Here is a 27,153-nt window from a genome sequence, read left to right as displayed (position 1 = left end):
TTTTGTCACATTACCAATCTACCTTATCATGAATTAACTTCTCTAGGTGATAATTAAGACCTTGTCTCCAGGATACTATTTCATCACCTGATTTTATTTATTTTTGCCATTGTAGCCAAAAAATGTCCAACAACACGAAAAGGTTCAGAAAGCCAGTACAGAGGGAGTCGCCATCCAGGGTCAACAGGGGACCCGACTTCTTCCTGAACAGCTCATTAAAGAAGCCTTTATCCTTAGTGACCTTTTTGATATTGGAGAATTGGCAGCTGTTGAGCTTCTCCTCGCCGGTAGGTTGACATTTAATTGACCCTATGGTAAGGGAGGACAGAACTATAAAGTCATTTGCTCAGGATTTATAGTGTTGTATCATTTAGGTTCCAGAGTAGTTTCTAAGGATGCAGTTTATTCGAAAATCATATTCAAAACATCTCCTTTTGTTTATCTTTGACTAATGGGAAGGCTTTAGTGACTGAAGTTGTGAAAGGTAATTTAACTGTTTTAAGATAGGCTTTTACATGGTAATTTACTAGCAAAGAATCATTGGCTCATCTCACAAATTTTATAGCACAAAGAATTTATTGTCATAGAATGAGTAAGAAAGAAAGGTCACTGCTTTTTTGGAGTTTCTTTTTGAGGTGGGGGGGGTTCAGATAAGCGAATGGGTTAAAAATAAGAATTTTATAAATCTTTTTTTTTTTCAACGTTTTTTTTTTATTTTTATTTTTGGGACAGAGAGAGACAGAGCATGAACGGGGGAGGGGCAGAGAGAGAGGGAGACACAGAATCGGAAACAGGCTCCAGGCTCCGAGCCATCAGCCCAGAGCCTGACGCGGGGCTCGAACCCACGGACCGTGAGATCGTGACCTGGCTGAAGTCGGACGCTCAACCGACTGCACCACCCAGGCGCCCCAAAAATAAGAATTTTAATAATACTACTAGGAAGAAAATAAAACAAGGCAATGGGCTATAGAGAGATGGGGGACTGCTAGGGGGCAACTCTAAATAGGGTATTTAGAGAAGGCTTCTCTGGGACATATGACCTGAGACCTCCATGATGATAGGGTACTAGAGTTGTTGGTGACCCAGACAGACCAAGCAGCAAGTGCTTGGGGTGAGGCCAAAGGCACACTATAAAATAAAAAGACCATGGATAGAAGGATGCAGGAGCCTCACAAAGACAGGGAGGGTGAGGGAGGGTAAGGAGAGAGCAGGAATTAGATCACATTCAGTCTTGCAGGCAAGGAAAATTATTTGGATTTTATTCTAATTGATTGCGATGGAAAGTTGCTGACAGGGGCTTTAAAGCAGAAGAGTTACATAATCCAGAAAAAATTTGAAATTATTTCTCTGGCTGCTATATAGAGAAAAAGTTGAAATTTCCATAAAGTAAGCAATTCATTTTCATTATAGCAGAGGAGCCTTGTGAAGAAGCCTCGTGGGCATTTTTAAAATTTTTTTATTTTTCAAAATTTATATCCAAATCAGTTAGCATATAGTGCAACAGTGATTTCAGGAGTAGATTCCTTAGTGCCCCTTACCCATTTAGCCCATCCCTTCTCCCACAACCCCTCCTGTAATCCTCAGTTTGTTCTCCATATTTATGAGTCTCTTCTGTTTTGTCCCCCTCCCTGTTTTTATATTATTTTTGTTTCCCTTCCCTTGTGTTCATCTGTTTTGTCTCTTAAAGTCCTTATATGAGTGAAGTCATATGATGTTTGTCTTTCTCTGACTAATTTCACTTAGCATGATACCCCCCAGTTCCATCCACATAGTTGCAGAGGGCAAGATTTCATTCTTTTTGATTGCCGAGTAATACTCCATTGTATATATACATATATCTATATACCACATCTTCTTTATCCGTTCATCCATCGATGGACATTTGGGCTCTTTCCATACTTTGGCTATTGTTGGTAGTGCTGCTATAAACATGGGGGTGCATGTGTCCCTTCGAAACAGCACCCCTGTATCCTGTGGATAAATGCCTAGTAGTGCAATTGCTGGGTTGCAGGGTAGTTCTATTTTTAGTTTTTTGAGGAACCTCCATACTGTTTTCCAGAGTGGCTGCACCAGCTTGCATTCTCGTGGGCGTTTTAATTGAAAAAGTTTCATATGTTTAAAGATGTCATGTGGCTTCCAAAATCCTTTTTGACCTAAGGCTGCATTAAGAGTAGTACGGTATTGAGAATGAGGAAGGTAGTTTTTCCATTCTGTGATGGAAATGTTAACTGGATATGCTTGAGTTTTAGTTTAACTCAGAACTTTGATTTAACATTTATTTTATTTTTACCATGGGCCAGGCACTGTGTTAAGGCTTCAGGAAGAGAAGCATGAATAAAACAAATAGTGTGAAGGAGCTCATAGTCTTGTAACTGGGAAAGACATGGGGACAAATAATTATGACACAATTAGGTGCATTAATGCCGGTTTATGCAAGATTTAGTGATGGTCCAGAGGCAAAGAGATTAAATTGAATTGACCTCAGGGTGTACAGAGAAGTCTTCATAAAGATCATGCGGCCTAAGGTAAGTGTTGAAATATGAGTAGGCACATGTCGAGTAGAATAGGTGTGCATTCAGGAGGACGAAGGGCATCCAGGCACAAGAAATGGCCTGCACAGAAGTGTGAAGCAGTGAAATGAATTTGGGGACGAGAGAGAGTGGACTGATTGTGCTACGGGGAAAAGACAATCTTAGGAAATGAAACTGAAACTAAAAAAGACAAAGTGGAAATTACTCAAAAGAGAGCAGTTAAAACGGTGAGGGAACTGGAAACAGGAAAAGTTAATTTTCAGAGAAAACTTGAGGGGAAGAAACGTCCAAATATTGGAAAGATTTCATGTGAAAGAGGGTAAAATGGGCATTAAACAACATTGGATTCAGTGGACAGTAGTGAGACCAAAAGATTATTCCCCAGCACATAGAAATCAGAGATAAAGGTGAGATTGAGCATTTGGGAAATGGTGAATTCCATTACTGCCAGTGTCCTGGCACAAGTTGGATGGCCTCTTGTAGATGTTAGGGAAGAAGGAAAACAGTAGACGGGTGTTTGAAGTAGAGGACCCTTAGGGCCCCTTGAACCCCGAGGTCCTGTGATTTCTTTGAACTGAACATTGGCATAGTCATTTTGGTCTCATCCTAAACACACATGTGTGTATTTACTAAATTGTTTCTCAACTCCCTTTTCTAGGAGAGCACCAACAGCCCCATTTTCCTGGTCTCACCAGAGGACTAGTAGCTGTTCTTTTATACTGGGATGGAAAGCGGTGCATTGCAAATTCCCTGAAAGCCTTGATACAGTCTAGACGAGGAAAGACGTGGACCCTTGAACTCAGGTCTGTTTGCTTCTTAGGATTTCAAGGCTTTATTAAAAATTATCTGGATTTATTAATTTATTATTAGAAATAACGTAAATTTCTCCTTCCAGTATGTATAATTTAAGTAAGATATGTAACATAGCCAAGCAATAAATACTTCCTTATTCTGTAAAGAATAACAGATTAAAACTGCTTTATTTGTTAACAAAAAAGAAGTATGCTTAGAAGTTTATTGATGCCTAGTTATCTAGAAAGAACTAAAAGAGCTGGGTTATAATTCATCCTGTTTTGTCCAGTAATGTAACATTATTGTCAACAGCATTTGCTGTATCTGTAAGGTGAAGAAGTGTATGCATTACTGTTCATTGTAACTTTCTCTATTGATTTCTTTTCGTTACAGTCCAGAGCTGGTTTCCATGACAACGCGCTTTACAGATGAACTGATGGAGCAAGGATTGACTTATAAAGTGCTTACTCTGGTGTCACAGATTGATGTGAACAATGAGTTTGAGAAGCTACAGCGGGAGAGAGGTTTGGGCAGTGAAAAACATCGAAAAGAGGCAAGGGTTCACTGACATCTGTTCATGGGTTGTCTATGTCAGGTCTCGGGCAGAAAAGTCATGACCATTAGAACAATTAGAACGTGGGCACAGAAAATTGCTAACGTACGTTAAAATGTGTAGGCATCTGTGTCCAAAATTGGCTTGTAGCTGTTTTCACTTCTTTCTAGTCACTTATATGCTGTCGTAGCTCTTTTCCTGGAATGAACTCTTCAAGAAATTGGTCATCCCATAACAGAGCTTGGAACTTAAAATGAGGAATTAACAGTAGGGTTTGTTTAGAATTCCAGAGGTGACAGGTTAGGGTCACTTGTGGATTCAGATAGATTTATTTAGTTGCTTAGCTTTGGAAAAAGTAGTTTACATTTTTGGAAGAAGACCGGGTGGTTTCACTGTGGTTTATGTGTACTAACAATCATACATTTTTCTTTCTAGGTTTCTGATCTTATCAAGGAGTGCAGGCAGTCTCTGGCAGAAAGCCTTTTTGCCTGGGCTTGTCAGTCACCTTTAGGCAAAGATGACACACTGCTTCTTATCGGACATTTGGAAAAAGTGACAGTTGAGGCTAATGGTTCGTTGGATGCAGTGAATCTGGCTCTTCTTATGGCGCTTCTGTACTGCTTTGATATCAGTTTTATAGAACAAAGCACAGAGGAGCGAGATGGTATTGGATTTTATGCCTATTAATACATTTGCTTTTTTAAAAATGAGATTAAATTATGGAGATAACATTTAAGAAGGGCAGTATTTTAACTAACGTAAGAAATTGTACATTTTATTCCTGTATTTATTCCCGTGTGTGCAGTTCATCCATATTTGAGTATTTACATAAAAGATGACATTTAAAAAATTCTGCGCTCTGTTAGATGTCTTTATTGTCCTTTTCAGTTTTGGAATAGGAAAGTGATAAAGATTACGCAATACATGTTCATGAGTTCTCCATGCGTCATTTACGTAACTGCTTGTTTCTTCACATTTTATTCACATTTCAGACCTTTCATGAAAACATTCTAGGGGAGGGTAACTATCATTTTTAGTAATATATCATCTTTGATTTATGTTGTCGCTGAAGTGTATAAAATTTTTACTTGGTGACCTTATTCATAATTACTGCTTCGAAAAGAGGATCTCAAAAATGATTCCTGCAGAGGAAGATTAGTGCCCTTAGCGTCACAGGTGTTTATAGTTATTCTAACAGTTATCCCCTGTCCACTTTTGACCGTATTGTTGGCATCTTTCAATAGGTAGGTATGTAGGGAGAATAGACCTTTTCCACTCATCTTTGGTGGCCATCCTTAGACATTAGGGAAGGCTTATGGAAGGCATAAGTACTCCTTTCCTCCAATCAGATTGGCACACGGTGCTTTGTGCGCCACAAAAAGAGTGGTGCCTGTGCTCGTATAGGAATGCTGCCACTTAAGGCATTGGTCAGATTTCCTGTATTGAATGAAATGAAGCACAGAATTAAGTGGGGGCAAGCTGTGTTCGTGGAACCTTGTAAGTGGTACTTGCAGCAGCGAAATGAAATGCCTGGAAAGTTTCATAGGCTAGGATGTAAGGTTTTTGTATTAGGTTTTAATTTTATGAATTTAGGATGCTGATGATTAACTCATTTTAATTGTGATTTCTTGTTGGTCGTTCTGTATGTGTTTGATTAATAAATGGGAGAAGTGAATTATTAGTGCATGTATAATAGTAGACAGAAACTTTCAAACTACAGGAAATTAAAGAATGTGTTCTTGGTTAAAGATTGGGAACCACTAGGGCACCTGGGTGGCTCAGTCGGTTGAGCATCTGACTTCAGCTCAGGTCATGATCTTGCAGTCCGAGAGTCTGAGCCCCACATCAAGCTCGCTGTGCTGAAGCCGCTATCAGCACAGAACCCGCTTCAGACCCTCTGTCCACCTCTCTCCCACTGTGTGTGCACTCTCTTTCTCAAAAATAAACATTAAAAAATAAAAGAAATATGGTATGCCTGGGTGGCTCAGTCGGTTGAGCATCCGCCTGCAGCTCAGGTCATGATCTTGGGGTCCGTGAGTTCGAGCCCCACGTTGGGCTCTGTGCTGACAGCTCAGAGCCTGGAGCCTTGGTTCAGATTCTGTGTCTCCCTCTCTCTGTGCACCTCCCCTGCTTGCACTCTGTCTCTCTCCCTGAAAAATAAATAAACGTTAAAAAAAAAAGTATTAAAGATTGGGAACCGCTGACATCAAAAGGAAGGACAAGAAAATAAGTAAAATAAAGTCTTAGGTGTCAGTGGTGTTTCCCATTTTAGAGTTTTAAAAAATTTTTATTGTTTTTGAGAGAGAGTTTACAAGTGGGGAAAGAGCAGAGAGAGAGGGGAACAGAGGATCCAAAGCAGGCTCCGTGCTGACAACAGCCAGTCCAATGTGGGGCTCGAACTCACGAACTGTGAGATCATGACCTGGGCCAAAGTCGGACGCTCAACCAACTGAACCTCCCAGACTTCTTGGAGAGAGAGAGAGCAGAGGAGGGGCAGAGAAAGAGGGAGAGAGAGAATCTTAAGCAGGCTCCACACCCCGGTGCAGCCTGACTCGAGGCTCGATTTCACAACCTCCCATTTTACCTTTATTCAGAATCCTATGCTTGTTTGAAATACCAGAGTATGACTGAACTGTAAATAGAAAATCATTTAATTATTATTTAGCAATTTCATTTGTTATAATCACAGTCGATGCTTGTTTGCAATTTGAATTCTTGTTTTGGTCGGTTTTTGCTTGATATTTTAATGTAGGCATTTATGTAGTAAAATTCTATCTTTTTTTTTTTTTTTTTTTAAAGATTTTACTTTTAAGTTATCTTTACACCCAACAGGGGCCTCGAATTCATAACCCCGAGATCAAGAGTTGCCTGCATTACTGATCGAGCCAGCCAGGCACCCCAAATTCTATCTTTTTTGATCTTTAAATTGCATTGATTTTAGAATTTATATGCAGAAAAACTGCCTTTTTAACTGTTTTAAAAAATTTTTATAGTATACTTATAAAAAACCATTGAAAAAAAGAATTAAAATTTAGAATTATTGTCAATGGCCTCTTTCAGTATTAGTTTGTATAGAATTTTTACGGTAGTGTGTTTTTTGGTTTGTCGAACACAAACACTATTTTTTGGTTAGTCCTAATTCTTTGATAATTCATTGAACTCTGATTTCCTGATCTTTAGCCATCATTCCTATGTATCAAAAGTGAGGATTTCTCTACTTGTTGGTATAGTGGTCTATTTTTGTGTTTTCAGATATGATTCATCAGCTTCCGCTATTGACAGAAAGACAATACATTGCAACAATTCATTCCCGCCTTCAGGACTCACAGCTTTGGAAACTGCCTGGGCTGCAAGCCACGGTTCGACTTGCCTGGGCATTGGCACTGAGAGGAATATCTCAGCTACCTGATGTGACAGGTAAATTGATTGTAGGTGACTCTCTTATGAGAAAGAACGTATCAACTTGAGTGGTATGTTATCTTTGACATATAAGCATGAGCATAGGAAGATATCTGGAGTTGTATTAAATGAAGCTTTGGAATGTGGTAAAATACAGACTTTTTTTGTCCTGGTCTCTCAAAAGAAATTTTATGAAATATGGTTTCCCTTTCTTGGAACCAGTGACAATGCTCTTTTAGTTTCTTTTTTCCCTTAAGAGTGTAAAATTTTGAGGGGCGCCTGGGTGGCTCCGTCAGTTGAGCGTCCGACTTTGGCTTAGGTCACAATCTCACAGTTTGTGAGTTCAAGCCCCGCGTTGGGCTCTGTGCTGACAGCTCAGAGCCTGGAGCCTGCTTCAGATTCTGTCTCCCTCTCTGCCCCTCCCCACTCATACTTTGTCTCTCTCTCAAAAATAAAAAATAAAACGTTAAAAAAAAAAAAAAAGTAAAATTTTGAAATGGCAGTATCACAATAATTTTTTAAATTAAAATTTATGATTTCTTTTTTTTACGTTTTCTTCCTTGGTTTCACAAAATAATTTTTCACAAATTAAAAACTAGTATTATTTTAAAAGAAAATACATTAGAAAGGAGATATTTGGATCAGCTAAGAATGGATGTGGAAGTCTGACTTTAATAGTCTATGACCGACTATAGCATATCCTGTTCTGCTGTTGACATTCATGTAATTCTCATACTATAGTGGTTTAACAGGACGAGAACTATGTTTTTGTTGTAATTTGAAGCCCAAAGAACTGTCACTTGTTTTTATGGTAGATCTGGAAAGATTTTATTAAGGTTTATTATCCATATCAGTGTTTTCTAGTTGTGGAGTGTCAACAGATTCTAGTATCTTATCAATTATGTGAATCTAGAACGTTTTGTTCACTAGTGCCCTACTGTTCACAAGGAGACTGCAGAAAGCTTTTTTTTTTTTTTTTTTTTTTTGTATTAGGGGGTCTTCCTTTGGCCAAGTATTTTTTTTCAAAAATTTTTTTTAATGTTTATTCATTTTTGAGAGAGAGAGAGAGATAGAGACAGAGACAAAGCATGGAAGGGTGGGGTCAGAAAGAGAAGGAGACACAGAATCCGAAGGAGGCTCCAGGCTGTGAGCTGTCAGCACAGAGCCTGACGTGGGGCCCGAACTCACAGACTGCGAGATCATGACCCAAGCCGAAGTCAGGCGCTTAACTGACTGAGCCACCCAGGCGCGCCGGCCAAGTATTTTTTATATTAAAGCTAATTCATGGCTAATTAGACATTCATATTCGTGCATAACTTCTATTTCTGAACTATACCTCTTAGTCATTTGCAAGTCTCATTTTAACACTTGTCTGGCATAAAATTATCTTTTAAACTTTTAAGTGGGTATGTGGTACTTAACTTCATATATTGTGATTTACTGTACTCTTGCCCTCATCTGGAAGGGTACAGAAGAATGTGTTACAGTTTGCTATTGATGAGAATAGGCTTAGGATTCCATACCTAGTTTCGAGTCCCAAATCTTTAGCTACTTATTCTCTTTAGTTTTACGTGTTCATATTTTTTTATAAGTTTGATAATTAGGGGTACTATAATTAAACATTTTTAAACTAAAAAAGTTTCTGAAATTTGAATTTTAAAAAGTGCTAGAATTCAGGGGCACCTGGGTGGGTCAGTCTGTTGAGCGTCTGACTTCGGCTCGGGTCATGATCTCACGGCTCGTGGGTTTGAGCCCCGCGTCGGGCTCTGTACTGACAGCTCAGAGCCTGGAGCCTGCTTCAGATTCTGTGTCTTTCTCTCTCTCTGCCCCTAACCGACTCGCATCCTGTCTCTGTCTCTCTAAAAAAATAAATAAACTGGGGCGCCTGGGTGGCGCAGTCGGTTAAGCGTCCGACTTCAGCCAGGTCACGATCTCGCGGTCCGTGAGTTCGAGCCCCGCGTTGGGCTCTGGGCTGATGGCTCAGAGCCTGGAGCCTGTTTCCGATTCTGTGTCTCCCTCTCTCTCTGCCCCTTCCCCGTTCATGTTCTGTCTCTCTCTGTCCCAAAAATAAATAAACGTTGAAAAAAAAATTAAAAAAATAAAAAATAAAAATAAATAAATAAATAAATAAACATTAAAAAAATTTTGTTTTCGCTTCGGGCTCTGGGCTGATGGTTCAGAGCCTGGAGCCTGTTTCCGATTCTGTGTCTCCCTCTCTCTCTGCCCCTCCCCCGTTCATGCTCTGTCTCTCTCTGTCCCAAAAAAATAAATAAACGTTAAAAAAAAAAAAAATTAAAAAAAAAAAAAATTTTGTTTTAAAAAAGTGCTAGAATTTAGATATTAATGCTGCTTTATTACCTAAATAGTCTTCAAGAAATAGTTCTTGAATTGATCATCATGCAGTTTTAATTCCAGTATTTCTGAATTCAAGTGAAGGTTTGTAATTAATAATTATTATTAATATTTAATTTATAATCTTAATAAGTATTATTAGTCAAAATAAAAACAACTATTTTGTTCTCAAGGAGTTTGTATGGTATGGGTAGGCTTTATTTCAAAATGCAAAATAAAACATGAAAGCTCATTATTTTCCTCTGGTTGAGGCTCTTGGCTTCTATCTGTTCCTGACCCCTTCCAAGGCAATGAAAATTGGTGGTACTTTGAGGGATACCTGGATTGCTCAGTCAGAGTGTCTGACTTGATTTTGGCTCAGGTCATGATCTCACAGTTTTGTGAGTTTGAGCCCCACATCAGGCTATGTGCCGACAGCACAGAACCTGCTTAAGATTCTCTTCTCTCTCTCTGTCCCTCCCCTGCTCGCACTCTCTCTTTCTTAAAGAAAAGGAAAAAGAAAATGTACTTTGAGTAGCGCACTATGTATTTGATTTGTATGATGCTCAAGCAGAATAAACTATGTCGCAGTTCTTATCCAAAGCCGGATTCCCACAAGGTTACCTAGCAATTTATATGTACATTTTTTTTTTTTTCCTCAACGTTTTTTATTTATTTATGGGACAGACAGAGACAGAGCATGAACGGGGGAAGGGCAGAGAGAGAGGGAGACACAGAATCGGAAACAGGCTCCAGGCTCCGAGCCATCAGCCCAGAGCCTGACGCGGGGCTCGAACTCACGGACCGTGAGATCGTGACCTGGCTGAAGTCGGACGCTTAACCGACTGCGCCACCCAGGCGCCCCGCAATTTATATGTACATTTAAAAGAAGTAAATAGCAATCTGTTTCTTGAGGACATAACGGTACCTATGACATATTTTACCAAAAAATTGAACATAAGTAAAATCTGTAGATCGAACTGCCAACTTTTAATATAAACAGAGGACAGAGGAATATGTTAACTGTACCACTGGGATGGTTGTCAAACCATTGTGGAAACTCTACAGGATAAAAGTCTAGTTTCTACTGCAGATAAGGGCAAGGGAAAAATTGAAAAGATACAGGAGGAGCCCACTACAGATGTATCACTCGAACGCAATCTGTAGATCTTATTTGGATCCTGATTCAAGCAAACAGATTGCACAAAAGACAAAAAGCAAAAATCCAAACTAATATCTTTTATAACATTCATGGGACGGTTGTAAATTTGATTACTTTGTGGATATTTGATAGGAATTTTTTGAAGATTTAATGATATTGAGATATAATGGTATTTGTATGTATCACTTATTTTTCTTTTGTTTTTAAAGAATCTTTTTGAGTTGTATACTGAAATACTTATGAGTGAAATATTGAATAGTCTGGCATTTGCTTTCATCTAATTTGGAAACGCATGGAGAGCTAGAGGAGATAAAATTAACTGTAAATGGATAGATAATATCGAAGCTAGATGATGGGTGTGTGGTTTTCATTATATTGGTCTATATATTGATAGATACCTGTTTGAAGTTTTTCAAATAAAAAGCTAAAAAAAGTTACAAGTAGACCAGTTTGTCTTTAGGTTAAGGTTTAGTTTTTAAGTTTTGCTACTTGGTTACCAAATTAGAAGAGTTACTTAGGTGGTCATGTTCAGGTTTTGGTCTTATTAGTTGTGAAGACTTTTTCTGAATGATCTAGTTCATTTCATTGAGATTAAAGCATCAGTTTGTTAATATTTTGATAATAATTCCCTGATTATTTCAGTATTACATCATGTATCTCTGAAGAAATTATTTATCACTCATGTTACTGAGAAGAGCACATGGTTTTCTTTTTCTTTTTCTTCTTCTTTCTCCCAAGTGTTGTTTCTTACAGGAATTCAAGGTTGGTTTATCATTTAAATCCAGGTTAACATATAGTGTAATAATGATTTCTGGGATAGAGTTTAGTACTTTGAATGCCCATTGCTCATCCCAAGTGCCCTCCTTAATCCCTATCACCCATTTAGCCCATCCCCTGACCCAACGCCCCCTCCAGCGACCCTCCATTTGTTCTCTGTATTTTAAGAGTCTCTTATGGCTTGTCTCCCTCTCATTTTTTATCTTATTTTCACTTCCCTTCCCCTATGATTATCTGTTTTGTTTTTTAAACTACACATATGAGTGAAATCATGGTATTTTGTCTTTCAATGACTTACTTCACTTAGCATAATACACTCTAGTTCCATTCACATTGTTGCAAATGGCAAGATTTCATTCTTTTTGATCACCAAGTAATAATTCTGTTTGTGTGTGTGTGTTTTTACAATATATATACACACACACACGCATATACAACATTGTGTGTGTGTGTGTGTGTATACGCACACATACATATATACACACTATATCTTCTTTTTCCATTCATGAGTCAGTGGACATTTGGGCTCTTTCCGTACTTTGGCTATTGTCAATAGGAGTACATGGTTTTCTTTCTTTCTTTCTTTCTTTCTTTCTTTCTTTCTTTCTTTCTTTCTCTTTCTTTCTTTCTTTCTTTCTTTCTTTCATTATTAAAAAAATTTTTTTGTGTGTGTTTATTCATTTTTGAAAGACAGAGACAGAGCATGAGCAGGGGAGGGGCAGAGAGAGAGGGAGACACAGAATCCAAAGCCGGCCAGGCTCCAGGCTCTGAGCTGGCAGCACAGAGCCCGATGTGGGGCCTGAAGTCACAAACTGCGAGATCATGACCTGAGCCGAAGTCAGACGCTCAACTGACTGAGCCACCCAGGTGCCCCATGGTTTTCTAATGTACTTTTTCAGTAGCTCTTTTGAGTTTGTGAGTCAGTTACAGTGGGTACAGTCTTAGTTTTAACATAGACATGCTTGAAGGTTGAGAAGATAACCTGAATTTTGAAACATCAGCAGAGTATTATGAAATACTATAGTCTAGTTTAATAACTTTTTCTCCATGTGCTGTTTTTTAAAATATATTTCTAGCTCTGGCTGAATTCACAGAAGCAGATGAAGCAATGGCAGAGCTTGCAATTGCTGACAATGTTTTCCTGTTTCTCACTGAATCCGTGGTGGTGTCAGAAAACTTCTATCAGGAGGAATTTTATATTCGTAGAATCCATAATCTCATCACAGATTTCCTTGCACTTATGCCAATGAAGGTATGTGTAATAATATAGGATGAGTAAAAAGTAGTAGAAGATTTTTATGAAATAATAGAACCGATCAATTAGCTAACTTTATGTTTTAGAAACTAGTAAAATATTTTACTACAGACTGTAATTTGACAATAGTTGTGTTACAGCTTTTGAATTAGTAATTCATGAAAATGAAATAAGACCTGTTAACTGAGAATAAGCTTAAAAGAACAATATATTTGACACTGAGAATAGTTAATAAGGAGAAAGTAATAGTTAAATCACTATGGGTAGAAAAGTATTAATACCATGCTATCCCAGGGATCAGTGCTTAGGTTTGCCTTATTGATATATTTTTACATATGATTTGGAAGAGCCATAGTGGAAAATTTCCAGTTTTATAGATAATTGTTTAGACTCTTAATTAGTGTATAAATGGGCTTCTGCTTGCTTACAAGTAATGCAAAGGCTACTTTTGAATAAAGAATTCAAGCTATCAGTATGATCTATAACTATGAGCCATGTCAGATGGTTTCTTGAGAGTGTATGTGTTTTGTGCAGTGTTGTGCCAAGAAAGCCATCAAAGTGGGGGCAGGAAGTAAATGAGGGAGTAAAGCCCTATGAATTCACTTTTTATGTGTGTATTTTAAAAAGCACCCCAGGGCCTCCTGGGTGGCTCATTTGGTTAAGCGTCTGACTCTTGCCTTCAGCTAAGGTCATGATCTCACAGTTCGTGGGTTCACACCCCGTGTTGGGCTCCATGCTGGCAGCGCAGAACCTGCTTGGGATTCTCTGTCTCCCTCTCTTTCTGCCCCTCCCCTGCTTGAGCTCTCTCTGTTTCTCAAAATAAATAAACAAATGTTAAAATAAATAAATAAAACATAAAAAAGCACCCCAGAGTACCTACATTTGTAATATTGTGTGGTTTTGGTACCATACCTCCTGAAACACGTAAGGCAAATGGAAAAGGTACCTCAAATGGCAACAAACAAGGAGTGCAGTGCTTATTCATTATTTAACGAATTAAGTGTTTGTTGAGTTTCTTCTGTGTGCCAGGTACTATGTATTCTAGGTGTTGTGAAGAAGACCAATAAGTAGGAGACTCATTCGTTATCAGCAAAGAATTAAGAATCTAGTTGGAGAGATTAGGTAGTAAAAGTAGGTAAATGAGAGGTATAGATAGTAAACTACTATGAATTTATATAGGCTAAGGATAGCTCCCTTAGGACTAGAATAGTCAAGGAATACTTGGAAGAACGTTTTTTAAGTTTATTTATTTTGAGAGAGAGAGAGAGGGAGGGAGCACATGTATGCATGAGCAGGGGATGGACAGAGAGAGAGGGAGATAGAGGATCCCAAGCCTGACATGGGGCTCAATCTCATGAACTGTGAGATCATGACCTGAGCTGAAATCAAGACTCTGGATGTTTGACCGACTGTGCCACCCAGGTGCCCCATTCAAGGAATACTTTAACAGATAACCTGAACTCTCAGTACCTTGGAGGACTTGATAGATTAACACCACAGAATTTTGGAATAGGAAGAAGCCTGCTAATCCTTTGATTTTACATTTGTAGAAATGAAGCCTTAGAAAGCTTAAGACTTAAAGTTTTTCCTAATCAGTAGTCCAGATGGGACTTTGATTATGGAAAGATAATCAGTGGTTTGAATAGGGTAAACAATTCACACAATTGGGGATACTGGAGGGTTTTTTTTGATACAGGAGTATTTAGGTTATCTGTCTCTTCTTGAACAAACTGGTTTGTATCTGTCAGTGAATTTGTCCTTTTCGTTCAGATTGATTGACATTAAAGTTATTCCTAATACTCCGTTATTATACTGTTCATGTATATAGGTTCTGTAATGATGTTTCCTTTCTTATTCTTAAGTTTGATAGTTTGTATCTTCCCTTTTTGTTTCTTAATTAGCCTGGCTAGAGGCTTATCAATTTTATTGATCTTTCCAAAGAACCACCTTTTGGCCTCATTGATTTTCTTTTCTTTTCTTTTCTTTTTTTTAATGTTTTATTATTTATTATTGAGACGGGGAGGGAGGGACAGAGAGAGAAGGAGAGAGGATCCTGTGCTGTCAGCACAGAGCCCAATGTGGGGCTCGAACTCACGAACTATGAGATCATGACCTGAGCTGAAATCAAGGGTCGGACGCTTAACCCACTTGAGCCACCCAGACGCCCCTCCTTGATTTTCTTTTACTTTGTTTTGCTATCATTGATTTCTGCTCTTTATTTTTTTCTCCCTATTGCTTTGGGTTTAATTTTCGCTTCTCATTTCAGTTTCTCTAGAACACTTATCTCTTAATTACTGCTTTAGGCTGTGTCACATAAATTTTGATATGTTGCTTTCTTTTTTGTTCAATTTAATATGTATTGTAATTTTCCTTGAGGCTTCTTTGATCGATGAGTTATTTAGAAGTGGCATTGTTTAATTTCCAAATATTTGGGAGCTTCTAGGTGTCTCTCTGCAACTGGTTTCTAGGTTATTTTAGTTGTGGTCAGAGAACATACTTTATAGGATTTCAGTTATCTTAAATTTGCTGAGGTTAGTTTTATGTTTGAGAATATGGTCAACTTGGAAAATGTCCTGTGTGCACATGAAAGGAATGTATATTCTGTTGCTGTTATATGGAGTATTCCGTAAATGCCAGTTAGGTAAAGTTGCTAATAGTGTTTAAGTCTTCGACGTCCTTACTAATTTCACATACTCGTTCTATTGAATAATGAGAGAGGGAGGCGCCTGGGTGGCTCAGTTGGTTGGGCTTCTGACTTCAGCTCAACTCATGATCTCCTAGCTCGTGAGTTCAAGTGCTGCATTGGGCTCTTGCTGACAGCTTGGAACCTGGAACCTGCTTTGGATTCTGTGTCTCCCTCTCTCTCTGCCCCTCCCCTGCTTGTGCTCTGTCTCTCTCTCTCAAAAATAACTAAATATTAAAAAATAATGAGAGAGGAGTGTTGAAATCCTCACCTGTAATTGTGGGTTTGTCTAGCTTTTTGTTTTTTAATGTTTATTTATTTATTTATTTATTTAAAAATTTTTAAAACAAATTTTTTTTTCAACATTTTTTATTTATTTTTGGGACAGAGAGAAACAGAGCATGAACGGGGGAGGGGCAGAGAGAGAGGGAGACACAGAATCGGAAACAGGCTCCAGGCTCCGAGCCATCAGCCCAGAGCCTGACGCGGGGCTCGAACTCACGGACCGCGAGATCGTGACCTGGCTGAAGTCGGACGGTTAACCGACTGCGCCACCCAGGCGCCCCAGTTTATTTATTTTTGATAGAGAGAAAGAACAAGTTGGGAAGGGGCAGAGAGAGAGGGAGACACAGAATCTGAAGCAGGCTCCAGGCTCCCAGCTGCCAGTCCAGAGCCCAATGGCCTCAAACCCATGAACTCTGAGATCGTGACCTGAGCCAAAGTAGTATGCTTAACTGACTGAGCCACCCAGGCGCCCCCCCCCCTTTTATTTTATTAAAAAAATTTTTTATTTAACGTTTACTTATTTTTGGGACAGAGAGAGCATACGAGCAAGCATGAGCAGGGGAGGGGCAGAGAGAGAGGGAGACACAAAATCCAAAGCCGGCTCCAGGCTCTGAGCTGTCAGCACAGAGCTCGATGCTGGGCTCGACCTCAAGAGCTGTGAGCTCATGACCTGAGCCGAAGTCGGATGCTCAACCGACTGAGCCACCCAGGCGCCCCAGTTCACATGAATGTTTATAAGGTAATGGTTCTCAGCCAGGGCAATAATAGCGTTCAGAGCATGCTGGGGAAATGAATGGCACCAGTGTTGCTTGTTATAATATCTGTGGTGGAGTTGTTGGTAGCCAGGAGGTAGCTCAGGGGTGCTAAACTGTGCTGCAGTGGTCAGGATGATCCAGCCCAGTGAAGAAATGTCCTGTCTAAAATGTAGTAATGTTCCCGTTCAGAAACACTGTTGTTAAACTCACTTTCTCTGTAGTGGAAAATGCATTGAAGTTTTAAGATATAAATTATGGATGGTGATATCATACTAAAATTCCTAGTATATTTTGTTATGTCATTAAAGTGGAATAGACGTTATAACAGGTTTTCTCTTGTGTAATCACTTTTAGACAGTTGGCTGGTTTCCTGTTTTCAGTATTATTAACCCATATAATAAATTTCCTTATTAAACTGTATGCAATGCATTTAATAGGTAAAACAGTTGAGGAATCGGGCAGATGAAGATGCTCGAATGATTCACATGAGTATGCAGATGGGTAATGAACCTCCCATTTCACTTAGAAGGGATCTGGAACACTTAATGCTCTTGGTAAGCCATTACACTGGATGCATGGTCATCTCTCCCTCCTTCCATTATTTACTCCCTAACTTTGGAAAGGTTCAGCTGTAAGATCTTAAATAATTGAGTTCCATAAAAATGTAAATTTTCATTTCAAGGTGATTTCTGAGTTAGAGGCATTTTCACCCAGTGTCTGCTTATTCTTTGCAGATTGGTGAGCTATATAAAAAGAACCCTTTTAATCTGGAGCTTGCTCTGGAATATTGGTGTCCCTCAGAGCCTCTTCAGACTTCCACTATCATAGGTTCTTACCTTGGGGTGGCTCATCAGCGACCCCCTCAACGCCAGGTAAGCTCTTAGTTTTTCTGTTTTTCTGCCTTGGTGTAAGTGGGAGTCTTGAACCGTGAAGAAATGTTAATTCCTAATTGCTGTTAACACAAATGACTACTTGTGTAACATTTAGAAATTTGCACTTTTTTCCTTTTTGAAATTTGAAAGTGTTAAATTTAAGTTCTGATCATTTTGGAGTTTATGTAGTCAGTCTTAGGTAACATATTAGCTATGTGTCCAATCATAGACAGGTGTCTAGTCTTTCTGTGTGTCACTTGCTTGAATGTTACTGGTATTTATTTATTAGTTTGTCCCCAATAGGCATGACAATAACCCAATATACACCATTCTTAACAAGCTGGGGAGGTTAGGATAGGTGTAGGTACTAAAAGGAAAGGCTGAGAAGTTAGAATTGATGACAAAATGAATCAGTAAAAAATGTAGGAAAAAGTCCATTTTCTGTCCTATATTAACTAAAGTATGATACACAGCAAATAAGATGGATTGCAGTATTGATCTTCATCTTTTGGGATTTCCTATTCTGGAGTCTTTCACGTTGAATAATTTTTAGTTATGCTAGAGGCTGAGATCACACACCTTTTCTTTTTACTGCAGTTGTTACATTTATTGTTTCACTTTTCTCCCCATTTACAAAAATGTCTTGGAGAAGGAGTGATTAAAATTTTTGAAGATTAAAAAAAATCCTTATATTATGAAATATTTGAAACATGGAAGAGAGAATAATTATAGTGAACACCCAACATCTTAATTTAACAGCTATTAACATTTTGCCTCGTTTGCTTCATCCACTGCTGTTATTTTTACTACTTTTATTTTTCTGGAGTACATGAAAGTAACTTATAGACAGCATGACATTTCACCTTTTACTGGATAAGTGACTGTCTCTTAAAAATAAGGATAATTTTCTCCATAATTAGAAAAATCACTGTTCTAATAGATTTAACAATAACTTCCAGAGACCAGTAACATTTTCAGTTCTGAAATCCAACCAATGAGACTGAGTGTCTGAATAGCACTTTTATTTGTTAATAGATTTAAGGAATAAGCAAAGATAAAAGGGAAAACTAAGAAGTGGATTTACAGAACAGGAATGTGGGAATGTGGTATTAGCCAGAACAGAAAACAGTATTTTTAGGCTACCCTCCAAAATTATTTCAGGTTCCTAGGTCTTCATACTAAATTTGACTGGGATTCAGGAACCATGGGTGCCAAGTATATTTGACTTTGCTGGTTTATTTTAGAGGAGTAAATTTCTTCGATTGTTTTACATATTTAAAATGTGAGTAGCCTTATGTTCTGTGGCATTGAGATGTTTTGAAACAAATGTGCTTTTTGTTCACAGAAAATTCTATAATTGATTAAGTTGCTAGTGACAATCTTGAAAAAATAATTTTTCATAAGTAGAATACCAAATTATTTTATCTTTGAGGCATTAGATCAGTGCACTTAGTTTTAGTTCATATGTAGTCTTCACTAGTTAGTCCATGCTATGTAAACTATTGATTTTTCCCTAATTCAGGTCGTCTTGTCAAAGTTTGTTAGGCAAATGGGTGACCTGTTGCCTCCAACGATTTACATTCCTTATTTGAAAATGCTCCAAGGATTAGCCAATGGGCCCCAGTGCGCCCACTACTGTTTCAGCCTGCTTAAAGTCAATGGTAGTAGTCACGGTAAGAGAAACTTGGATGTTATCTAAGTTTGTTGTGACATTGTTTTGTTTGGGTTTTTTGAGAGAGAATGAGCGGGGGAGGGTCAGAGAGAGACTCCCAAGCAGGCTCTGTGCTGTGAGCATGGAGCCTGACATGGAGCTCAATCTCACGAACTGTGAGATCATGACCTGAGCCAAAATTAAGAGTTGGACGCTTAACCAGCTGAACCACCCAGGTGCCCCATGACATTCTTGAACTCACTATTCCCCTGCCTGTTAAAGAATATTGGTTACTTGTACTAAGTTTTACTAGGTGTATAAATTATTTTTATAATAATGGGAAAGAAGTACCTTGGGAGCTTTATGCATAGTGATGCCTTAATTATGGTCTCATAGGTTGGGGAGTTTTACCATTGACTTTGTTAAATACAATTCAGTTTAAGAAATCAGAATTAATATATAAAAACTTCAAGAACACATCTGGTATTCAACGTATACTATATACCCTTGCCATATGATTTTGGGTTTTTTAAATTCATAAGTACTTGTTTTCTAAATTTCCCTTCTTACAGTTTCTCTGTCAACCCTCTCCCAGTTTCCTCACTTAATTTTCAGACTTGAGTCTGGTTAAATTGAAACACTGGAAAAGAGAAGAGAAAGAAATAGTTATAAACATCTGCTTGGTAGGTCCCATGATTGGAATTGAGCTCTGCCTAGCTCCAAGGCCAGTGTTTTGGCTACTCTGTCAAGGCCTGCTTATCTTGCCCTGTGCTTGGTATGTAGTGGAGTAGTGTAAATTACAAATCTAGACTGTCCTTATCTCTGTCTGTGGGAATTTAAGCTCACGTTTGGGAATTAGCTGTTGGGGAAAGGAGCCCCGTGTAGTCACAGGACAACACAGAGAACTCTTATGGATATAAAATAGGTAACTGACATCAAAGTAATTTACCTTTGCATGTGCCTGGGTACTACCTGTTCTTAGCCCTGAAGAAAAATTAATCCAGAGACTCAGCTCACAGATGGATTCTACCCCATTTTCAACACACTGCTTATTCTAGACAAGACAACATACTCTGCTTATCTAGGATAAAGGCACAGTTTATTGTTTTCAGTTTATTTTCTCCCTCCATTTCCAAGCAAATGCATAGACATTTTTGAAAGAAAATTTTATGCTGTCTTTCTTTACAGTTGAAAATATTCAGGGAACAGGTGGCAGTCCTGTTTCCTGGGAACATTTCTTTCACTCCTTAATGCTTTACCATGAGCATCTCCGGAAGGATCTTCCAAGTGCAGATAGTGTCCAGTACCGTCACCTTCCTTCACGTGGCATCACCCAGAAGGAGCAGGATGGACTCATTGCCTTTTTACAGCTCACATCCACCATCATTACTTGGGTAATTATCATCCACAGTATGTAAGAGTTTAATTTTATTTGTTTTCTGGCACGGGGGCATTTTAAGAGGATCCCAGACGTTTGTGAAATGTTTGAAGTTTATAAGTGATGAGTTTTGCACACAGAATTCTGTTTTTAGGTTCTGTGTTTCTTTACCTTCAGAGGATGTAACGGTAGCTCTACTTATTGCTGTCAGCTAATGTGAAAACAATAAATAGCATGTGCCTGAAAGAAAATAGAAGGGCAAATAAGAATCAGTGTTTGGATTCACATCCTTCTAGAAGGTTCCCTAGCGTAGATATTTGTTGGTGTGTATCTATGCGTAAAGAATATTTAAAAAAAAAATTTTTTTTTTTTTTTAAATTTTAGAAAGCGCAAGCAGGGGAGGGGGCAGAAGGGGAGAGAGACAGAGACAGAGACATTGAGAGAATATTAAGCAGGCTCCACACTGAGCACAAAGCCTGATGTGGGGCTCAATCCCATGACCCTAGGTTCTTGACCTGAGCTATATCAACAGTCGGACATTCAACCGACTGAGCCACGCAGGTGCCCCAAGAATTTTTTTTCAATTTTTACTTTAAAAAATTTTTAGTTTGAGAGAGAGAGAGAGCAGGGGAGGGGACGGAGGGGGGGGGAGAGAGAGAGAGAGAGAGAGAGAGAGAGAGAGAGAGAGAGAGAATCTTAAGCAGGCTCCATGCTCAGCACCGAGCCCATTGCAGTACTGGATCCCATGACCATGAGGTCATGACTTGCGCCAAAATCAAGAGTCAGACGCTCAACCAACTGAGCTACCTAGGTGCCCTGCCCCAAGAAATTTTTTATTATCATTATTTTTAATGTTTATTCATTTTTGAGAGAGAGAGAGAGAGAGAGAGAGAGAGAGAGAGAGAGAGAGAGACAGAGAGTGGGGGGAGGGGCAGAGAGAGGGAGACACAGAATCTGAAGCAGGCTCCAGGCTCTGAGCCATAAGCACAGAGGCGGACACAGGGTTTGAACTCACTTACCATGAGATCATGACCTGAGCCGAAGTGTGACACTTAACTGACTGACCCACCCAGGCACCCCAAGAATATTTTTAATTAAAAAGAAAAGTTATTTACTGAATTACTCTTTTATTCTCTCCTTACACCAAACCATCTCACCTGCTACTGCCAAATTAGTCTTTAAATTTTTTTTAAATGTTTATTTATGTTGAGAGAGAGAGCATGTGCAAACAGGGGATGGGCGGGGTGGCGGGGGGAAGACAGGGAGAGGGAGAGAGAAAGAGAGAGAGAGAAAATCCCAAGTAGGCTCTGTGCTGCTAGTGTAGAGCCTGACTCGGGACTCAGTCTCAACAACCGGGGGGACCATGACCTGAGCCAGAATCAAGAGTCAGATGCTTAACCAACTGGACTACCCAGGAGCCCCCCAAATTAGTCTTCATAAGAGACATTAGTTTCATTATATAATTTCTCTGCTCAGAAATCTCTTCTACTTGTTTCTCTTATACCCTAGAGCAAAGTTGTGTAGACATTCTGTCTTGAAGATAGGAATAGGGCCTTTTAGTTTTTCCAGGATTAACATTATTAAACATTAAAACGTGAAGATAGTAATTACTTCTTATTGAATTAAAACGGAATGGTATTTGATACCATATATATCTTCATTTTTTTCTCAAAAATTGAAATGGCACTTATTCATATAGTAAAAAATATATTACATTGTTTCAGGCAGGATTGACAGTGCTTAGGTTAAGATTTATGTGACCCTGGCCGACCATTTATCTCATATGTATTATTTTCCACGCTTAGAGCTATAAAAGGAATTGTAAAAGGCTGTTTCTCCCCTCTTGTTTACATTGACTGAGCAGTAATCTGATATGATCCACTGATAGACTTCACACATAAGCCATAAGCTTCTCTTTGTTTTAGTATGTATTAGGGCTTTGAATACTCGGTATAAGTGCTAGCAATTTAGATTATTGCTGGTCATTTTTCTTAGCTTTAAAAAATGGAAAGTCCTTGTTCTTTTTGTGTTCAATTCCCAGAGTGAAAATGCTCGTCTGGCACTCTGTGAGCATCCTCAGTGGACCCCGGTTGTGGTGATCCTGGGACTCCTGCAATGTAGCATTCCCCCTGTTCTAAAAGCAGAGCTGCTCAAGACCCTTGCAGCTTTTGGAAAATCTCCTGAAATTGCTGCTTCCCTCTGGCAGTCGTTGGAATACACTCAGGTAGTATTACAAACTCTCTTATTTATTGCAGTTTGGAAAGTGAGGCTTGATACTGTGGCAGAAGCGAGAGCATCCAGTTCGCAACTCACAGTATACCATGACCTTCCCAGTTAGACAGTTACGACTATAGTACTGAGCATAGCGTCAGAAACGAGCCACCTTGGGTTTTTCTCTTGGATCAGTTGACAGCTTCCCTAGGTTACTGGAGATGGGTTCTTCTCTTAAGACCTTGTTTTTCAGTGTCTGTGAGAAATTAATAAATGGACAAAATTCCTCCACTCGTCTTTGAGACCAGGAGGATAAGAGCCTTCAGGCGTTATTTGTACGCATTAAATGTGGGGAACATCCGCTTTTCTTCTTGGCTTCGTCTGTGTCCTCCTGTCCCACACGAGAAGAATGAAGAATCTCTCTTTCAACTTTCTTTAGACATAAAGCGTATTGGCATTTTTCTGTGAAGGTGTAGTTATTCAGTGTATATGCTAAATTTAAAAAGGAGACTAATGATGTGCTTTACAGAAATAACTCTAGGAAAATGGTGAGATGGAATGTGTGTTTGTCTAAAAAACACTACAACATACAGGTGCCGGTGATTGTAACTTTGTTTTGAAGCAGTAAGATATTCTAGTTATTTTCTAACCTGTGTCCTGAAGATGTAATGATACCTGTGTCCTGAAGATGTAATGAAGGGAGCTGGTATGAACCGAGAGGCTGAGTCACTTTTGGTTTAGTATTAATGCTTCATTTTTGCATTTAAAAGTGTGTCAGTACTTCATGTCCTAAGTGCTTATACTGCTCCTTTATAATGAAAATGCAGTATGAGTGGGTTTAGACATTTCTATCCTTAGAACAAGACTTCTTTTTAAAGGCTGCTGCCTGATAGTATATTTTCAACTTGTAAGAATGTCAAGTAACATGACATTAAGCGTAATTAACTATACCATATACTGCTCTATATTCCTAGCAAGGTCAGGTCATAACAGCTTAAACTCAAAACTTTTGCCCACATGAGAAACCTGTTCAAACCTGTTCTTGACAAATTTAATTACTGGTTTTCTGGTGCTAATAGTAGGGCTGGTCTTGAACACTGGTGAGATTTTTGTCCCATAAATCCTCTTAAGATTCATTCCTGGAATATCTCAGGAAATTTGCTGAAAATACATCTCATGTGCACTTAGAAACCATCAGTTTTCTGAAGCCCAAATAATTGGAGCTTCTACCTGAACCCTGCACAGTTGCTGATGAAAGTCCATCAGAGACTTCTCAATTGTCCTCTGTGATTAGCATCATAAGATACACACACCTGTGGGTGTGAATATGACTGTTTATATTACAGAGTCACTGCTTTTCATTGAGGAGTAGGGAATGCTTCTAACATCTCATTCTTATTATTTTAAGATACTGCAGACCGTAAGGGTTCCAAGCCAGAGGCAAGCGATTGGTATCGAGGTAAAGTTTTCCTTTGAGTTTAAATGCTCTACTCGTACATTCACATGATGAAAGTTAACAAAAAGTATTCTTATACCCTGTGAGGTTCCTTATAATTTTCAAGTTTAATATGTTTTCATTTGAAGTGTTGTCTGGTCAGTGTTGAGATGGACATGACATTTTTCCTGAGAGGAAGCAAAATACTTCAGGTTTCAGAGTTGGGAAAGGATGTTCTACGGCAGCCACCCAAACTGAAAGTTTGCGTGGAACCCAGTTTAATTGGATTACTTGGGTCAACCTGAAGTGAGAATTTACTTTAGTTTCTTTGCTTCTCTCTCTACACTCCCCCTCTCTTTTTCAAAAAGAAACATAGAAGATTTCTATTTTTAATTCACACCTGGGAACAATACATGGGAATTTGAAATTCTTCCATCTGATTAATTCAATTTATATGATACTTTGGTGTCTTTTCCTCTAAATGAAAAATGGTGAGATAACGTATCTTTTGGTGTGATGATAATTATGATGACTAGCTCAATACTAGTGAGTCAATGTCTGCAAAATGTTGTGTACTTTATAGCTGATGGTTTCATATTACTAAATTTTCTTTATTGTTTCTTTTGGAAGGTTGAACTAAATGAAATAGAATCCCGGTGTGAAGAATACCCGTTGACTCGGGCCTTTTGCCAGCTTATTAGTACCTTGGTGGAGAGCTCATTTCCTTCTAATTTAGGTGCTGGCCTGAGGCCCCCTGGCTTTGACCCTTATTTGCAGTTCCTCAGAGATTCTGTGTTTCTCCGATTCCGCACAAGAGCTTACCGGAGAGCAGCTGAAAAGGTAATATACGGAGAAAACCTATTTTCTCCTTACTCGTTTATTGCTGCTTTTTCTCTTATTAAAGGTATGAGATGCTGTAAATTCATTTTAGCTTTTGGCAATCAGTAAAATTCATAGTTTTAACACAGAGATGTCCGTGATCTGATTAGTTTATGTGCATTAAAAAAAATGAATTTGGGCACTAAAACCAAAGCACTGACTTTTTAGTGACGGTAATTCAGTTGATACAAATTCATAGTTACTCAGATCCTTAACTGAACACATTTTGACCAAAATTGAACCAAAAATGTCACGCCTTTGTCAGTTGGAAACATATCATCCTTTATTGAGGTGATTTAGTTTAGAGATTGAGATAAGTTGAAACTTGCACACCAATTTCTCTTGATTAGTAGCCCTTCTGGATTATGGAGCCTTGTCATGATAGGAAGACGTATTGTGATCTGTCAGTTATGTTTGCCAGGGATGGAGGCTGAGGGAGCACTGACATTTACATACGTATTTCCTCTGGTTGCGACACACTCGCAACTGAACTTACTGTATATATTATCTTACGTAATTCCGTTATTACTGTGAGGCAGGTACTGTGAACATTCCCATTTTACAGATGGAGGCTTAGCAAGGTTAAGGAACTTGCCTAAGGTCCAGAACCAAGATTTGAACCTAGGACTCTGATTCCAGATTCAAGCTCATAACCACTAAGCTATGTAAGAGACCCTTTCAGGTTCTGACGTAATTCACTTAGTCTATAATGTTTATTGCCTCGCAGAATACGCTTGGATGTATCTTGTAGGGACATTTCTACTTTATAATTTGCTGTTTTTGAACCTGTTGGGTTTATTTGTTGTTATATTAGTGATTATAAAAATAATTTTGTTTGTGCTAATTTGGGACAATTAGGAAACTATAGAAAAATGTAAGAAGAAATTATATTATCCATAATCCTGTTGCCAAAGGAAGGATAACGTATCCTTCTTCATATATACATATATCCATATACGTATATCCATATATACATATATCATATATATGTATATCCATATATACGTATATCCACACACACACACACACACGTGCGCGCGCACTTAAATTGAGATAGTTAGCATTCGTTTGTATCTCTTTTTGGCCACTAAATACAGTATCATGAGCACTTTTTCATGCCATCAAAGATTCTTTGAAAACCATCTCTTCATTGATTGCATGATCATTACTTGTATGTAGCATGGTGTACGTATTCATTATTACCCTTTCATTGGACACAGTTTGTTTCTAATACTTAGTCCCAAATAACTGAAACTCATTTTTTGTCTGTTGTTTTATGATTTTTGCTTCTCACACAGTTAAAATAAATACTGGGAGAGGTGTACATTTAAGTCCTAAAATTACCTCTTTAACATCTATTTCCTTATTGGATGAAAACAATGACAGCAGCCATGCCTTGTTAATAAAAGGCATTTCAGATGCTGAATAATGGATGCTGGCAATTGTGACCTCTTCAGCAAAATGCTCTGATATGTTTTCACACTTGTCTCAAGTACCTTATTTGCCTTTTCTTAAAAAGGTCATTATGACCTCAGGGTTTAGATCTTGAGTCAGCCATGTTCTTGCCAGGGGTTACTGTTTTTCATTCATGCATCTGGACCCTTCCAGTGCTGCTGTTTCCCCTAGTTACCACTGATTTCAGTTCCACCCCAACATATTTACCCTCAGGCATTTTTCCTCAACTTCATGGATTCTTTTCACTTGAAAGTCTTCTTCAGGTTTAACTTCTGTCACTGTATTTTAGAACATTAGCTTCTCACAAAAACAGTGCTTTACATTGAGATAAATAACATAGACATAGAGCTAGTATATATATATATATATATATATTTATAAATCCTAAAATCATTCATTATGTGGTGATAATAAGCCTTTTTTACTTAAATAAGTGATCTTGAAGTTTTTGGAAAATATAGATAGGTGGATAATTTAAAAATAATAATAAAAAAAATCACTGTATAATCCTAATTCCTAGACTCAGCCTTGATAAAATTATGTGTAGTGGAAATTATTTTAAAATAATAATTTAAAAAACCACCCTAACTACAGTTACCAGCCTCAGCCTTAATAAATTCTTTGCAGTGGAATTGTTTTTAGAACAAAGTTTTAATTTTGCCATCTATACTATTATACATGTTTTTCCTTTGACATAAATATTTTTCCTCGTCACATACCTTTTAAAAATCATTTTTTTTAACATTTAT

General features: G+C 38.3%; 1 protein-coding gene across 2 annotated transcripts in view; it reads left to right on the top strand.

Annotated features, from left to right (window-relative positions):
• The window catches only part of NUP205 (nucleoporin 205), an 86,304-nt gene that overhangs the window by 9,400 nt on the left and 49,751 nt on the right, over positions 1–27,153 (top strand). For both annotated transcript variants that reach the window (XR_005789156.1, XM_040471877.1), the window contains exons 3-15: positions 116–287; positions 3,190–3,334; positions 3,717–3,876; positions 4,312–4,540; positions 7,129–7,293; positions 12,622–12,797; positions 16,961–17,077; positions 17,258–17,395; positions 18,918–19,068; positions 20,235–20,440; positions 22,466–22,648; positions 24,044–24,094; positions 24,701–24,910. Coding sequence is in view for 1 of the 2 variants with exons in the window: in XM_040471877.1 (XP_040327811.1) it covers positions 116–287; positions 3,190–3,334; positions 3,717–3,876; positions 4,312–4,540; positions 7,129–7,293; positions 12,622–12,797; positions 16,961–17,077; positions 17,258–17,395; positions 18,918–19,068; positions 20,235–20,440; positions 22,466–22,648; positions 24,044–24,094; positions 24,701–24,910 (2,103 nt within the window). In the remaining variant the exon portion in view is untranslated. The remainder of the gene's footprint in view (positions 1–115; positions 288–3,189; positions 3,335–3,716; positions 3,877–4,311; positions 4,541–7,128; positions 7,294–12,621; positions 12,798–16,960; positions 17,078–17,257; positions 17,396–18,917; positions 19,069–20,234; positions 20,441–22,465; positions 22,649–24,043; positions 24,095–24,700; positions 24,911–27,153) is intronic.

The sequence above is a fragment of the Herpailurus yagouaroundi genome, unplaced genomic scaffold, assembly GCF_014898765.1.
Source record: "Herpailurus yagouaroundi ecotype Mexico unplaced genomic scaffold, PumYag 100, whole genome shotgun sequence".
Lineage (NCBI taxonomy): Eukaryota > Metazoa > Chordata > Mammalia > Carnivora > Felidae > Herpailurus > Herpailurus yagouaroundi.
The sequence above is the reverse complement of the archived record's forward strand: the minus strand, read 5'-3'. Positions and strand labels throughout refer to the sequence as shown.